Genomic DNA, 18,595 nt, shown 5'->3' with positions numbered 1-18,595 from the left:
GTTGAGGAGTCCCACAATAGGACGAAACGGCTGTATCAACCTTTGAAATTACTACAACATCCACAAACCACATTCAGATACTAGTGAATTATTTTGCCTACATTATTTTTATTGAAAATAGAATAGATGGATTTTCAAGGTATTTAGAGAATGTATCTGTTTGTATGATGAGGTTTATAAACATATTAGACATAAGATTATAATCGCTTTATGAAAGAGACTCTTTGAATTTATATACTGTAATCTAATTCAAACCTGGTATTGACTTCATTAAATTTTAATGTAAGGTGGTTGCCAGTAGTTAGTAAGAAACCCTCAACTTAGGTTTCATACGAGATGGGACTCATTAAAAAAGTGTATATTTAATTTTAGGGGACTAGTGATCGCTGTGAGATCTCAGAACTCATCAACATAAAGAAGCCAAAAATTATTGAAAGGTCAATAAGCGTCAAAATTTCAGTTCTACAAGATATCGGTTTTGACTTAAATAGTCCAGTAGTATTGATGTGACGTTAGGTGACTGTGATATGAATGCCACAGAGAGCATCTATTTCCTGAAGATTTTAAATACGCCTTATTGAAGAGTAATAATTAGCAAAAACTTAAGTTCAGATTTTCTTGTTGGTCATTGCTAATCACCTTACACAAAACTGGAATGTAACATTATCTGATAATTCTTTGCTTTTTGATTGTTTTTCAGTTGACTTCAGTATTTGATGAAAAACATTCTCGTGAGAAAAAAATTTCAGAAAGTACTACCGGTAGTATTTTATTCAACTCCGTCTGTAACTCTTCTAGGGTTACTGCTGGTCCCAAACCCGGGTAAAGGAGGAGAGTTAGTTATGGGGTCGGCCACCCCATCCCGTTGAAAAAATAATCATGTCAGAAAAATGTTAACCAGGATAAACAATTTAAACCATTTAAACTCTGCCCTCCGAATTGAAGGAAGAATCATGACACTTTATGGTGAAAGCCAATATTCTTCAGAAGACATTAGGCGGATGCCCCTTTTAACAATCGGAGCAACAATTAGTACATATGCATGAAATGTTCGAACAATGTGAGAGACTAGGATGATCAACTAAATAGCTGAGAAAATCACTAAAATATCTATTTGCTTATTTTGTGTAATAATGTTAGTGATTTAGCAGAGTGCTTAAAGTCATTAAAAAAATTTATTCATAGCCACGTAAATAAACTGAGTTAAAGATTGTAGTTAAGAATACTAATGTCTTTTTATGGTGAAGAAATTTATTGTTCATTACAGAGATATATTAGTTCTAAGTTATCAGTCTTCAATGTTCCAATTTAGATGATTGACTGTGACTTGTTAGAAGTCCCAGGATAATTTAAATAATTTAATTGACAATATTTGTAATCGATCTTTGGATAATTGATTTATATTATCACTGCTTTCAATTGACACTTGTCTGAGTTCGAGTCCCGGCGTGAACATCAATTCCGGGATGCAGGTATATCCAGCTAAAGAGTCCCAAACAGGACGAAACACGCTTTCCGGATTCCATTGGTAGTCACCATCATCCCTACCTATAGTGATTGTGACTTAATGTCAATATCGAGGCAATCTGCACAGGATGAACATATGTCTATAAGAGAGTGATCAATTGCCGTCGTAAGCATCAATATGAAGATTCAAACAACCAATGCAAAAATAAATTAAAACATTTTTTTCTCGATAATGCGGTCCAATCAAACTTTCAGTGAACAGAAAGCTTGGAATAGTAAGTCATGCTATGTTGTAATCCTTAATGTTTGTCAAATTTTATCAATCAATGTAAATTGTTGCCATTATTCTTAGTGGTTTGATAAATTGGTAAATTTTATGAGAAATTAGATGATTGTAGATAGTTATCGAGTAACTTTAAACATAAATTTATTGTTTGTCTAGACTAATTAGCTTAATGTGTCTGAATGTGTGCAATAATTAGTTCTTATCAAGAGATTTGTGCTCATGCCACTTATCGTTATAGGCAGAAACATTCAACTATATAGTCCCCTCAACTGACGTTCTATAAGATTAAGATAATTACATAAATTTTCCACTAGCTAAAAGGCAATACAATGTCATCTGATCCTTACAAGAGATTACCAGATAACACTAAATCTATATCGAAAAAAATCACTATGTATTACGTTTAGTCAATTAACAAACCTTAATAACGTTGGATCAGTATTATTAAATTGGTCCACCAATGTGCTTGGTACCTGTGTGGTTGTGCCACAGGATTGAGCTGTACTATTCAGATTGTAGCGTTAAAGCCTACAAAGTGTCTGGTTCTCCTGTTAGACGGGGTTGAGCTGTACTGTTTGGGTTGTCACGTGAAAGTCCAGATGGTGTCTGGTTCTCCTGAAAACCAATGTATAATTACCCTGACCCACAAGGGTATATTATGTAACTGTCAATATTATTAAATAATCATTCAGTTAGAGTATGTCTATTATTACAATGTAACATACACTAGAAGGTTTAGTTGTTATTTTAAATATATCCATTAAGTTACCAGTTCAACAGATAAGTTAATTGTAAACGAGTTCATTTCAAAATCTTTGTACTACAATCATCAACTTTATCTTTCTTTCTTCATAGATCTATCTACATATATTTTACAAAACTAAATGTAATGTGTTAAAATTTCTATCGAATCTATACAAATGAACACATTCTTCGTCACCATGGCAACATTCATCCATGACACACACACGCACAAATATATTGACATGTTTTAACTAAATCAAGTTTTTTTTAAAATTCTTCTTAAGAAGAAAAAAACATACATATCTGATTGAAAGCAACAATTAACTAGTTTAGTTATGTTTAAGTATTAATACATTCTTTATTTATAATAGAATATCTTGTCCATTTATTACGTTACTTTCAGATTAGTAGTTCATTCCGGAAATACCTTATCAATGACATTGAATCATTTTAAACAACAACAACAATGTAATAATAACAAGTTATGAAATGAGGAGTAGTATAATATATTTATTGATTATTAAATTAAAAGAAGGAATTGAGAGAAGTTTCTTAGATTCTATGTTTATTTATGCTTATCAACCACTATTGACTATTAAACATTCAATAGGGATATACTGAACTTTCTATTCTAGTGAATTTATTACTTCTGGTCACATTCTCATTTGTTTTTCTTTCTTTCTTTTTTGTTTTTTTTTTATTAAAAAGATAATAATTTAAACCCCCTTAAATTAATCTCAATTGATTGAATAATATTTCCGGAGTTGAAATAAGTAGTTTTTTTAAATCATTGTTATAGTTGTGTTTCTTCTGATTATTTTTTTTGGGGTGTGTGTGTGTGTGTTGAGGATAAACTACACACTTTATTCATTTTTGAATTAGATGTCAACTACTTCCGGTTTATAAGAGAAGAATGTTGTATCTCTTTACTACTCTTGTATTTCAATGAATAATGAGGTAGAATTGAATGTTGTGGATTTCTCTTAAAAGCTATTTTATAATTGTTATTAATATATAATATGGAAAAGAAAAAGGATACACAGTTGAATGGATGATATATCTTTATTCACAGAAGTATATAAACTGAAAAATATGATTTCAGATAGTTCTTTAAGGAATTCACTAATTAGGTGGTCTATTGAAAAGCCAATCGGAAGCTCTATAGAATGAGATGTTTTTTTTCTCTGTCTATCTAGACAATCGATATTTTGAAATCTCTGTTTGTGTCCCCCCTTTAAATCTTTTTTCTTTGTACTATAAATGATCTTCTGGTTTAGTCTCTGGTGTTTTTAAATCTTCTCAAGCAATTTATCATTTTGGATTAATATTTATTTAATAAATTTCAGTCTTTAATTCGTTTACATCTAGTCTGAATTTATATCATGACCTGGGTTTGAAGCATATATAGAAGCGCGTACGAGAAAATTCGGAATAGAGAAGTAGAAATTAAAAAAGACTCAACGATTCCACAATTACTTAACGTTGATCGTGATAACTCCCTGTAAAAACTTAATATTTTCTCTTTGTTCAACTTTACGTTTTATGTTCATATGTCTTATAAACAGTCGATAAAAACTTGATGAAGTACCGATTAAGGGAGAATGAAAAAGCAGAACAAATTCTCAATAATGTTTGATCTTAAACAGAATTTGAAATGTAGCTCAAAATAAAAGATAATATTGTATACATCTGTTATATCAAAAGGTAAACTGAAATTAATATTCAGTGAATAAGTTAAACTTCATGTTCAATAGATTAGTAATATTGCTCAGCTATTTTATTCAATTGCATTTTATAAACATTTGAGTATCAAGAGTTTTACCAGTACTACTAGTACGATGTATTGTACTTATATCGACAGACAAAAGTAGTATGTAACACCAATCAGAAGTGAAATGCCTGACATCAGAAGGTTAAGTTGAAGAGAATAGGAATGAAGTCATGATGAGGTTTGTAAGAGACAATTGATTGAAAATGTTCAAATGAAGTATTTAATGTATGATTTTCATATTTTATGAAATCACCCTAAAATTGTGCACTAAATAATAAATTGGTCTTCCCCATCCGAGTTTTCGTTTACTATACTTGTAGTCAGATTTTTGTTTACTAAAAATTTTTAAGGCTATCAAAATCAGCACATATATATAGAGTCTTCCTGTGTTGTCTCTTAATGATGAATGAACAAATAGTTTACATGTTGTTTAGTCTTACTAATAAGTAGTAATAACGGAAAAACATATAAAAAAAATTCACTTGGTATTGTTTTGCTTGAATCTCCCTATTGAGGTTTGAGACTACAATTGATCAGTCTGTTATTGGCACATGTGCATACTATGCGTATTGCCTCGATATAGCCTTAATTCAGAAGCTTTATAAGCAAATATGGTTAGTGGCTAGCAGTGGAATCCAAGAGGCGCATTTCGTCCTGTTTGGGGCTCATCAGCTGGGTGTATCTGGATCTCAAAGTTGATGTTCACTCTGGGACTTGAACCCAGTATCATTCGCTTCAAACGCCATTGCGTTATCCACTCAGCTACTCAGTCCTAATAGCCATCTGCTTGTGCAATGGGGTGAACTTAAATTCACTTGGTATTATTTGGCTTGAATCTTCCTATTGAGGTTTAAGACAGCAATTGATCAGTCGGCTATTGGCACTGAACCTATTCTATGAACTGAATAATAGAATTACTGATAAACAATCGTTAAAATATCCTTAACGTTAACTAACATACATATTTTCATGATTTCAGTTACTACCAATTAGTTATCACTCATTATCTTATTAAGCTTTTGATTGAGATCATGAACCCATTGATGTGAGACCACCACCTATGGAAACCTGGAAGCACTGGGTGGCCGTTTCGTCCCACAGTGGGACTCCTCAGCAGTGCGCATCCACGATCCCGCTCTCGGGATTTGAACCCAGGGCCTTCGGTCTCGCGCGCGAACACTTAACCAACTGGACCACTGAGCCGGCATTCAGTGGTGATAGTGTCTAACTTCAACTAATCCACGAAATTGAGCGACCAACTTCCGTTATACTATTATTATTATTTTCCAATACGTTTAGTTACATAATTTACATTTATCTTATTACTGACTCGGAAATCATCTTAATTGGTTTAAAGTTCTACATATACAAGTATATTTTAGAAAAAAAGAAGTTTAAGTAAAATTTAATTGGAAACAATCTTGTTTGCTTGAAATCTCTTGATTTGATTGGTTAATCACCTCCTCGTTTTCTATTGGTCAATTAACTGTCAAAAATTGAAGTATTTATTCCTATGTTAATCATCCTATCTATCCTAAGAAAGATTTTTAGAATTTCTTTTCATTCAACAAACATCAATAAAATTGGATATAAGTTGTTTTTCTTTTTGTTTGTTTGTTTGCTTGTATATGTGGAGGGGTTAATGGATTATTTTTTTACTGTCAAATTTGTTCTCAATAATTTATGCAATCTTATTCGTTAATTTATTTGTTTACCTAATTGCAACATAGTGTTAAATGAAATTAGGATGTTCTATGTAAGCAAAGAATAAATCCTGGCCGAACTAAATAATTGTGTAACACTAAATCAATATTCATTATACAGATATCCTATTATTATTACTACTGCTACTACAACAACTACTACTACCACTACTAATATCACTAATAACGCTGTGAAAAATCATATCAGTAATTATAAATGTTGTAGAATACATCATTCACAATATACAGTATCCAAAGAGAAACCTATAAATAATTGCTGGCAATATGCCAATCCTAATCTAAATGAAATCAATGAAGAAAATGAAGATTTCGAATATATGTCGAATAATAAGCATATTAAACATTATCCATATAGACATGACCATAATGATGAGACAAGCGATATGGATACAGAAGGAACACAAGGAGAATTGGAAATGGAGACGAAGGAGAAAGAAATTAAACAACAATATAATCAATTCGATGTTAGCTCTGGTGACAGTACTAGTTTAAGTTATTCTGAAGGGAAGAATGTCTTAGATTTAAGACAATCGAATACAATGTCATATTCACTTCCATTACCAGTTCTTGTACCGATACCTATTATTACTCCTTATATAACTAGAACATATCCAAATGTAACAATGAATTCGTCTAAATGTTGTTCAACTATTGGAAATCATTCTAGTGAAGCAGATTCATTGTCTTCCAATCAATTAGTGGTAAGTTTTTCAGTGGATAATTATCTCCCTCTTTTTCTGTTTAAAATTAAACATTGTATTTACATGTTTTGAAATTGTGTTGGCCGACAAAGAAACCTGTACCTAGTTTTTTGTTCTATTTAGCACTCATCAACAAACTATATCTGCAATCTTGAGGGAATCGATAATCTCTGTAGGATTTCAGTACTGACAGAGAGATTACCACTGAGTTATTTGGGCTGTAGCTCTAGTAAGTTGACTGATCATAAAGCTTCAGTTTCTGTATGATTCTATGTGTGGATTACTGACGACTGACAACTAGCATAAAATTTATTTTCAAGGTTTTCTGACTATCATTTCCCAGCAAGAAACATCAAAACATAGTGCACCTGATGTCGACTCACTCAAACTGATTGTTACATTCCAACTTGATCAATAAAATTCTATCAGGTTGAAATCATGAGTCGATTGAAGCTAGACCACCATGGAAAACCTGGAAGCACCAGGTTTTCCATGGTGGTCTAGCTTCAATCGACTCATGATTTCAACCTGTGAAATTTCTAAAACTCTCCACAAAACCCATTCTGATAAAATTCTATCAGCATTAAAAAGACTAGAAAAATATGATATTGATCTGTACTCACTGTACATTCGAAACTGTCTAGTGTAAATTTTAACCTTACATTACGTTAATCTCGGGACATTTATTGGAATAGTTAAAAGTGTTATTTTACCTTTTTCTATATGTAAATCAATATTTTCATATGTAGTTCAATTTAATATGATAAACTTATTAAATTGCCAATTATGTTCTCACAAAGACTTAAGTTGTTATACAGTAAAAAGTTGATGGTTGACAATAGAGTAACTTTTGGCTTTAAATGTTATTTTTTTTAATATTTAAACGATTACCACATGTACAGATATTTCTAGATAGCTAATTCTGTTCCCATTTTGTACTCTAAAACAGTACAATAGAATTCAGGACCTTTAGGTTTCATAGAGTACATAATAAAATTGATCTATTGAATTAGAATTCACTGATTATTACAATCAATTCATATCTTATGATTATGATCAAATATCATCAATGAGCATTTGGTTCATTCCTTCCTTCCTTCCTTCCTTACTTACTTACTGGTTAGCGTTTTTTTAGCGAGTTAGTTTTCTACGGGATAAGGTCGCTAACTCCATGCCCAACCCTCCTCCTTTACCTGGGCTTGGAACCGGCAGTAACTCTAGAAGAGCTACAGGCGGAGTTATTTGGTTCATTCTAGATATGAATAATTCTGAAAACTGTACAGAGTTCATCTCGGACTTAAGATAAATTCTTTTCAAGCTAGACAGTACATATTGACTAAAAAGCAAAGTTTTATCACAGACATTATAAATTTGAAAACTATACTAATCTATTTAAAGTTTTTCGAAATGGTTTTGAATGTAACTTCGATAGATGAAATATCTATTAACATTAAAAAAAGCATAAACCATATCATAAAATGTTCTCTTTTTTTCACTTGTATCAACTTGAATTAAAGAGCTATTCAACCGTACATTGTTCTGGAGTTTATATCAAAGAAATATTCTACATTTTAGAAAGTTGAATGATTGACTAGAAAGTTATGTTATAATTACAACGTAAATAATAATAATAATGTTCGTTTTAAAATTTATTTTGTAATTTCAGTAGTTGAAATCATGAGTTAATTGAAATTAGATTACCATAGAAAACTTAGAAGTAATGGACGATCATTTTGTCCTATTGTAGGACTCTTCAACGATAGTACGCATCCACGATCCCACTTCGCGAGATTCAAAATCAGGATCTACCGGTCTCGCGCGTAAACGCTTATTTTGTGTTTAAAACAAAGGTGGACATTCTGTCAAAATATCCAACCAAAAAAAGTATAAAATTTTCAGTGATTAGGTTTTATGTTTTAGGCCTATTTTTGCTTGTAAATATATTTATAATCTTATTTTATCAAAAGGGGTTTGTGAAGATTTTAGAAATTTCACAGATTGAAATCGTGAGTCAATTGAAGATAGACCACCATGGAAAACCTGGAAGCACTGGACGACCGTTTCGTCCTAGTATGGGACTCCTCAGCAGTGCGCCGTCCAGTGCTTCCGGGTTTTCCATGGTGATCTAGCTTCAATTGACTCATGATATCAATCTGCGAAATCTTATTTTAGGTGGTTTTATATTATAATCTGTTTACACTTATGGTATATACTATTATTGTTATTACTAGTGGCTTCATTCAATATTATAGTTTGGCACAATATAGAATTCTCAGCACAAGGTATTTCAACATGTGTCTTTTACAACAAAACAAAAAACAAAACGACAACAACAAAAAAGAGAAAGGAAAAAATCGAAAAAAATATGAAAAAAATCAGAAAGTGTGCAACTTTTTTTCAATTAGAGACATGTTTAAGAATACAGGTTATTGACTAAGTTAACTCTAACAACCTGTTCATCACATAGTATATTTGCTAGATAAGGTATTATAGATGTTTTATACTTTTGTTTGAGTGAATGGATTTTAATGTATTGATGTCTCGTTCTACCAGAAAATATACAAGAAGAAAGATATAAGTGAAAGGGATGATTAGTATTTAATAAAATAACACATATATATGTAACTTTTTATGTATTAATTCAATTATATTAACATTTATTTATTGACTTCCTGATGTACTATATACAAATTGTGTCTATTAAGCTTTGTATCGTATTTAAATGATGTGAAAGTTGACTATACTACATGGTCAGTTAAAATAAATTCATTTTGAATTTCCATGTTAAATACTTTAAGGATGAAGCCAAAATAAAAAGATTTGATTTGTATATACAATGGTTTAAATTAACTTTACTCAAGAATTCATCAACCATCTTATTTAGATTAGAATTATTTCTAAATAACAAAAAAATAGTAATTCGAATACTAAAAATTAAAAACATGAAGTTCAGTGAAGGAATCTCTTTTCAACGAATTGATTATCAAGCTGTACAATCATATATATATATATATATATATATATATGAAAACGTTTTGTTAAAGTACTAGTTCTGTGAAGAAATGTGAACACGAATAACCAAGATGATATAATAGGAAGATTATAATACTAGATTACGTAATACGAATGATAACAATAGAGTTAGTGAATATAATAAGATGATTAAAATGTAAGAGTTTGGTTCTACAAGGGTGAAAGGAAAGCAGTTAGGAGTTCTATACTTGAACACCTAATCGACTGTAATCATTCTACGGATCTATAGTTTGATTTTAAGTTTGTTGATATGATTCGTTCAAATCTACCTAGATTTCTTTGTATTCAATGCCTAAAATTAACCGAAGCTCTTACCATCCATGAGGTCAAAGTAGAACTATGCATACAATAGAAGTACGTCCTATCGTTATCGTTGCCTTGGCCTTAATTAATATTATTATTGCATTCCCCATTACTTATGTATTATATTCGCATTATTTTTACACCTCTATGACATTTAATGACCTTTAATTATTATAACAAAAACATTTTATTATCAGAATGGGTTTTGTGGAGATTTTTAGAAATTTCACAAGTTGAAATCATGAGCCAACCCATTCTGATAATAATAATCACCTGCTCACTAGTGACTGACTTTAGGAGACACTCCTGGAGTTCTAGTGAGAAGTCGTTACCAGTGGAGTTCAACCAGGTCTGTTGTGAGATAGGAACTCACTGAAGACAATGGTGTACGGTGGTGCAACTTCGTGGATTGGTTGAAGTTAGACATTAACACCGCTGGATGCCGGCTTAGTGGTCTAATGGTTAAATGCTCGCGCGCGAAGCCAGTAGGTCCTGGGTTCGAATCCCGCGGGGGGCGGGTTCGTGGATGCACACTGCTGAGGAGCCCCATACTAGGACGAAACGGCCGTCCAGTGCTTCCAGGTTTCCCATGGTGGTCTAGCTTCAATTGGCTCATGATTTCAACTTACGAAAAACATTTTAATCATCTTGTTATATTCACTACATCTACTGTTATTATTCGTATTACGTAATCGAGTATTGTAATCTCCTGTTACGTCATCTTGGTTATTCATATTCACACTTATTCACAAAACGTTTTCATACATATATATACGATTGTACAGCTTGATAATCAATTCGTTGGAAAGAGGTTCCTTCACTGAACTTCATGTTTTTAATTTTTAATGTTTAAATGGGTATTAACTGTCAATTTGGAGTTCAACCTAGTCAGTTGTGAGATAGCAACTCACTACTGACAATGGTGGATGTGTCGCTCAATTTCGTGGGTTAGTTGAAGTAAGACTTTAACACCGTTGGATGCCGGCCGAATGGTCTAGTGGTTAAGCGCTCGCACGCGAGAGTGATAGATCCAGGGTTCAAATCTCTCAGGGCGGGGTCATGGATGCGCACTGCCGAGCCCCGTAATAGGAAGAAATGGCTGTGTTTATCACACACACTTCACTATCTTTTATGTTTTCTAAATATCATTAAAACCATATGCTCAATTGTCAATGGCACATTGTCAGCTACGTAATCACAGTTCACTCTGATAATACTTCGACAAATATGCAAATTGATTGAAATTAAAATTGCATCATTAGGTGTAGATGTAGAAGTTCTATTAGGTTAGAATATCTGTCGCAAGACCTATATTTCATGAGTTCGATTGAAAGTGAGATTATGAGTGTGGGTTAATAAGGAGGCCCACAGTAGGACGAAACAGATTTCCAATTACCTTTGGTTCTTAACAGTAGCTTAACTGAGGTCACTATTTAACAAACATAACGTGCATGATAGTTTATTATTTATAGTTGACTTTAAAACTTTGGAAAGAAACACGCTGAGAATAACTTCTCTTCCTGGAACTGATTGTATAGGTTGTTCATTTTTTCTCGTATAACATATGTATTACCAAACTACAAACCTGTCACTTACTGTCACACACACAATGAAATGATCCATGTTTGACTATACGTGTGTTCCTCATCACTTTCACAAATTAACTCAAATCTATATAATTGTATAATATATGCATATTTGACAAAGAGCTCAATTCCATCGAGTCTCTCTCTCTCTCACTTTCTCTCTAAGTTTGTATCAGCCCCTATCAAAGAAAAAAATTAGTCAACACTTTCTTAGCATCATATAAAAGTACAAGTGACAAACAAACAAAGTAAGAGAGAGAGAGAGAGAGAGAGAAAGAGAGAGGAAAAGAAAACAAAGTACATAACCGTTAATTTACCAGTAACTAATCAGTTACATACTGATTTAAGAAAGTGACCATAGAATTTTAAAAAAAAGTTTTTCTTAATACTTTATGTGATTGTTTAATCTTTTAATGTAACATTTCTTTATTTACTTTTATGTTTTATTATATGGTTGTTGTTGTTGTTGTTGCCAGAATAGTTAAATTTCTCTGAATCCAATGTATGTTTAAGTAACGCCCACTTAAGTGTATTAGAAACAGACACATATATATATCACAAGCACTTAATTATATCTATTTGTTGCTTTAAAAAAAAATTAATTGTACGTATTTCAATTATTGATCATGTCATTTTGAAGTTGAGTTAAAAGTTTTGGTGAGAAGATAAAGTACTCCATCACCACCACCACCACCATCATCATCATCACCCCCGTTCTCCAATTAGTTGTCTAGTGAAGTTAAATTCAATCATAGTATATTTGTTTTAGTAGAATTCATGGAATGTAGTAAACACAAAGGAGAGATTGTAATAATTTAAATGGAGAAAGAATATGGAAAGGTTAAACAATATTTTTCACACCATATTTTTCTTTCTTTGTGTATTTATTCTCCTATGATATACTATTGAATGTGGAAAAGTTTGAATAAATGAATGGATACTTAAATTGATCGTTGATTCAACCAATGAATTAGTCTGTGTTGTATAGATCAATGACTTCAGGATTCATGTTAAGTTAAAGTTGATAATATAATGATAAAATGGAATGGTATCTTATCAATCATTTATATTTTGTTTGGTCAGTGTGAGAGCTCAGGATTGGAACGACCTATATGAACCTGTATGAATTTTCCACTATTTCTCGGTCAATCAGAAACCAATGTTACCAAATATAAAATTGATTTCACATATTTTAAGAAATCTATTCAAATCTTCTACAAGCTATTCTGTTATTGGGTCGAAAAAATAACGATTCATAGATTTGTACTTGTGGATATGGATTATCCATCTCCTCGAGCCTTTATAAGGATCCCAATAGAATTTTAAGAGTTCCAGAGTTGCTCGTGGTTAGAATTAGGTGTTTGAGGAAAGGATTAGATATTTACGATTACAGTTTTGTTAATGAACTTACACTAACTATAATATAAAGGTGTATTGCGCCGGCGGAAACTTGGAGAACTACGAAAGTCATCGTTCAGAAGATACAAGTGCTTATTAACAGTTACGCAAAATACTTCGGATCCTTTAGCCAGACACTATCAGCAACAACCTACTATGGGAGAGAGCAAACCAGATCCCAACGGAGGAAGAAATCGGGAAGAAGCGCTGGAAATGGAAGAAGACAAAAGAACACATTACGCCGAGAAATAGGGACAGACATAAGAAGAATGAACAGCATTTGGATAGAACTGGAAAGGAAGGCCCAGGACAGAGTGGGTTGGAGAATTCTGGTCGGCGGCCTATGCTCCATTAGGAGTAGCAGGCGTGAGTAAGTAAGGAACGTATTGTGCCCGAATTGGATGAGGGAACGTTGTGCAGGAACGCAGGAGGCAATATCTCATTAGTTTTTCCATAGGATGAAGTATGCTCAGGTTACAGGTTTCTTCAGAATTTGGGGTTTATGATTGATATAATGTCGATTTGTTACAATATACAGTCTACAGAGGCAGAATCGTGTATGGGATGAGTTTAAAACTTCCATTTTCACTCTATGGAGACGAAAAAATCCTCCACAATTATTTAAAACGCATTCAGTAGTACAAAAGGGCATTTCTCCTTATTGTTATACTCTATATTTCAACTCGGCGCAAAAGCCTAAAGGTTACATCCACGACCCTAATTGGTTTATTCGTATCTTATAATAATGGTACAACCTATGTTATTCTCATTATTTATTGAAGGCTTAGCACGACATAAAACACTGAGCTAGAAATAAACGTTTCATTCTTTCAGCTTTTCAATCTGATCAGTTGTGTTCATCTGTTTTTCTCAACATGTTGTTCTTTTTCTGCAATGACTTTTAATCAAAATGTGTATAAATACATTTCTCAATTGGCCACTTTTTCACAACACAGGCTGATATTATTATGTAATACAAACTGCCTTCAAAAGCATAACTCATAGTTTTCATTGCATTACAATTTATTGATCTAAAGATATTGTGCTTAATGTGAAATATGAATTTCTTAGGTTCGATCCTTAATAAGGTTATGGATTTAGACAGACTTCCAGTACAACCTGGATTTTTTTAGTTTTGCTCTAATCCTTTCAAATGAACTGTAACATTTGATATCAAGAGTGGCCCAACTTTGGTTATAAATTTTTATAAGGTAAATCTGGAAAATCAGTAATATATTACCAAATTACATGTTGAAAAGTTCAAACTTATGAAAAATAAGGCAAAGTTTTATCAACTTATACAAGTAAAGTGTAAGTACTTTACCATTGAAATAACAACATAATATAGAGAGGGTTATAAAAATTTTACCGTGTACTGTTAGTTAGACAAAAATTGAAAATCAATAAATATTGGATGATCGCTTTGTTATAGTGAAACAGTGATCAATAGTACATGTTTATGTCCCGATCAGCAAGCTAAACTACAATCTTCAGGTTTTTCAGTGAGCACTTAACATTCAGACCATTTAAATGCTATTCAGTAATTGATGTCATTGTCTTTCATTCTTCTTCTTATTATTAGTTACTTTATATCCGACATCTTTGAACCCAACTAGTCATGGCTTCTTACTAAAACTCTACGAAGTGACTTTTGAAATTAGTTACTAGTAAGTACACGATGATTGTTACTATACAGGGTTGTTCAAAATATAAATTTATACTATCTGATAGTGTTAAATTCTTTTTTAAAGTAATAGAAACATAGAAGAAACTGAAACAGTTGAAATACAATATATAAATAACTTGAAATGGAATGACAACTGACCTGAATAATGACATCTAAATAGTTGGACAGATCGAAATATATTGAATTTTGTAATTCTCGCTCATCTGATTAGTTTGGAATATGTCTTTGATATATATTCATGACGGTAGCTAGTTCATCGATCAATTTTGAAAGTGATAAATTAAGACCTACAATCAGATCAAATACAATTTTGAACGTTGTTTTAAGTATAATGAAGAGGAATTTTCTTTGCATTATTTGTAAATGTTTCTAGAATTTCAGTTTAGTTGACAATATTTTTTATATACAAAAGTGATTAGTTTTCATTATCACAAATGAACAATTCTTTAAGTACTACTCTATTTATTATATAACAGGATCGAAATGCAAAAATCAAATCAGTTTAAAAATCGAACAGGGTTTGTTATTACAATCATGCTTTCACTTGGTAAATTATTAATTCACTCGAACCCAGAACCTTTGTTCTCACTTATGGAGTGTAATCTGTATCGGATGTGAGGCAAGTATTCACCTCAGGCAATGGATAAAGAATTACTCAAGATCATAAGTCGATTAAAGTTAGACATTAACACTGTTGAATGTCAGATCAGTGGTTTATAGATTAAATCTTCACGCTTGAGACTGAGGATCTTGAGTTGGAAATGTGCGTGTGGAATTGTGAGTGCTCACTTCTGATAAGTTCCATACTGGAGCCAAATTACCAACTGTTCGATGTTAAATATTACTAAATGAAGTAATAAAAATCTGATTATTAATCTAAATGTACAAAATCACATAAACAGTATTGTATGTATTTATCATTTTCATTTATTTTGGGAGTTAAATAAATCATTATCACCAGATCTTGGTTTCTATTACGCATGATTGGATTTGGAGTCACAGTAGCGGGAACAAGGAAGTTGAGCAACCAGTAGTCATACTTGTGACAGACATAATATTCTATCGGATAAAATTATTCAGGCTTCATTGTACGTAAATTCTTTTGTATTTCTATTTAAATAAATTTTATATATATGATTGTGGATGAGGTATCATTCATAGGAATGTTCAAATTGCATCATAATGAATGTAAAATACAAAATTACTAATGAAATACCTATTTAAATAATAAACTATCATTTCCACGAAACTACTTTCGATTATCTCTATTACTACAAACAAATAACATAGCCATCCAGTGCTTCCAGGTTTTCAATAGTGATCTGCCATCGATTGGTTCATGATTCTGATAAAAACTCAACATTCTTCTTCACCGTATACTGATAATTATGCTTATATCTTCTTTTCGGTTATGCAATAAAAGCTTCTTTGCCAGCTTCAATTCTCTAATACAAATAGTTGGTCTGGGTGCATCGACTAAAAGCGTACTTGTCAGTAACAGACTCGGTTGATGGCAGGATGGTTTAACGTCAGTACATGAAGTACGGTATTTTATAAGTTAATATAATTCGATACAAATTGAAAAAAGATACTATAGGTTGAGTTCACAATTCGATCTAAGCTAGGCCACCATGGAAAACCTGGAAGTACGGGATGGTGATTTCGTTCCTGCATGGGACTCTTCACCAGTGCGCACCCCAAATTCCACACGCACATTTCGGACTCAGGACCACCAGTCTCACGCGTGAAGGCTTAACCTCCAAATCACTGGACTGTCATCAAACGGTCTTAATTTCTAACTTCAATCGACCTGTTATCTTGAACAACCCCTCATCCACTGTTTGAGGTGAGTACCTATCTCACACCCGACACGGATCGGACTCCACTGGTCACGGCTTCTCACTAGAACTCCAGAAAGTTCATCCTGATGCTAGTCACTAGCGAGCATATTATTATCAGTATGAGGATTTGTGGAAATTGTATTATTTTAACAGTTAAATCCACGAGATACTATAATATTGGATTTCTTCACCGACTGGCCATTGAATTTTCTTGAACAGGCGTTTTGATCCAATTACAGGACTCATTAGTAATGAACACTTGAATGAATTGGTGAAAGCTAAACTATTATTTCTGATCATAGATCCATGATTAATGAAGTTTTTAGGCTAATATTAATGACCTGTTTTTCATTCATCGACAAATATGATTTATTCACAGTATTTTCCCATCACTATTACGCAATAGTGATTGACTGGTTTTTAAAGTAAGCACTGTTTATATCTTGAATGTGTTATCACAACATGAACATTTAATTTAACTTTCCTGATCATTGAAATGATTTTCAGCAGAATGTAATGATTTGTCAAGTTCAGTTCGCCTATTGTACACATTTATAATATTTGACCATACTAAATATGCAGATAGTGAAGACAACTATGACCTAGAAAGCTGTACTGCAAAATATTTAAATAAAGTATTTGCAACTCATATGTACTTGTAAATAGTAGGAGCGACTCAGAGAAACAAATACTCAAAGTGATATTGACTACATAAATAGTCCATTTGCCCACACTTGAATCTAATTTTTTCTGCTAGAGTAGTGTAACTTGTGTGGCTTGGCAAAATCTATTATTGTACGACCACTGATTATTGTATATCACTCATAAGGTACGGATCTCTAAGTTCAACTTTAATCCCCAGTTTTTGTGAGAGGGTATAGCACTATCTAGTTACTTTAATCAAAGTAGGTGAAAAAAAACTTAAAATTAAAATATCTCTCACGTCTGTGAAAACGTCAACCAATCAGGTAGATAGATGTTTATTTATTTATTTGAATACATAAATATTGGTACAAAGGGGCTCCGAATACATATGCACCACACAAATCAACTGATTTGTGTGCGGGCTGTGATACTGCCCTGGTTCCCAGAACGAAGAACGTGGTTTTCTTGAGGAGCCACATCCTGAGCGTTTAACCTAAAGGTCTAATCCACAAGGCAGTGGGGCAACGTCAGGAGATACAATCCCATGGTAGCCGTGACCAACGATTGGTTCATACGCTATTTGTTCCTTCAGGATACTGGAGCCCTTATGCACCACTGGTTTGGAATCAGGATTTCCCAACTCCTCTAGTCGAACTCTCTATGTTCACCAACCCGGTTAAAGCGCCGGAAATTCGCTTTTCGTCCTCTGAATTTCGTAAACACAGTAATGCCACGAGAAGGCAGTGGGTAGAACTTCCCTGGTAGTGTCTGCATACGCGTGGCCATGTGAAAGCATTTAGAGACAGAGCGCTGGCTCTCCTCACCCTCGGCCGTACCATGGCATTTGGGGGCTCAGGTAGATAGGAAATGAATAAAACAAGCTTACTGTTATTTCATTGTTTTGAAAAGATTCTTAACTGCCCTTCATAAATATATCATGAATAGGGAGACGCGATTCCCACATCCAACTCTGAGATTCTCAGACATGTTTATTCATTTTAAATTAATCACAGTTTATTTAATTTGTATGTACTTGGTGAAAAAACGAACGAAAGTACTCACTGTAGCACATTATTTCTTTCAATATATATCCAAATTGCTTCTATCACAGATAATATAGGCAGTTAAACCTGTGTAACATTGATGTATCACACTATTTCATCCTAATTAACTATAGATTAGCGTTATGAGTGAATAAAACTGCATCAATTCATCAGATCACCATTTGTCATCGGTTAATTAATAAATTGATATGTGAACACAGTTTTCAGTTACCGTAAAATTAAATCCCCTCAACTATTATTTATAATAGATTAATCGAGTTATGTAACTGTTAGTCTACAACAATGAGGTAACTAGTAAATAGAACATTGCAAAGGTCTAGAAGCTTGTAAATGAAGATATATTGA

At 32.7% G+C, this 18,595-nt stretch overlaps 1 protein-coding gene across 1 annotated transcript in view; it reads left to right on the top strand.

The window, feature by feature from the left end:
* Positions 1 to 5,799: 5,799 nt before the first annotated feature.
* The window catches only part of MS3_00009531 (uncharacterized protein), a gene marked incomplete at its 3' end in the record, with an annotated part of 59,546 nt that continues 46,750 nt past the window's right edge, over positions 5,800 to 18,595 (top strand). Inside the window, exon 1 of the mRNA XM_035730440.2 lies at positions 5,800 to 6,693. Coding sequence (XP_035589387.2) covers positions 6,310 to 6,693 — 384 coding nt within the window. The 5' untranslated portion in view covers positions 5,800 to 6,309. The remainder of the gene's footprint in view (positions 6,694 to 18,595) is intronic.

The sequence above is a fragment of the Schistosoma haematobium genome, chromosome 7 (assembly GCF_000699445.3).
Source record: "Schistosoma haematobium chromosome 7, whole genome shotgun sequence".
Lineage (NCBI taxonomy): Eukaryota > Metazoa > Platyhelminthes > Trematoda > Strigeidida > Schistosomatidae > Schistosoma > Schistosoma haematobium.
Note: the sequence above shows the minus strand (reverse complement) of the source record. Positions and strands in the feature narration are given on the sequence as shown.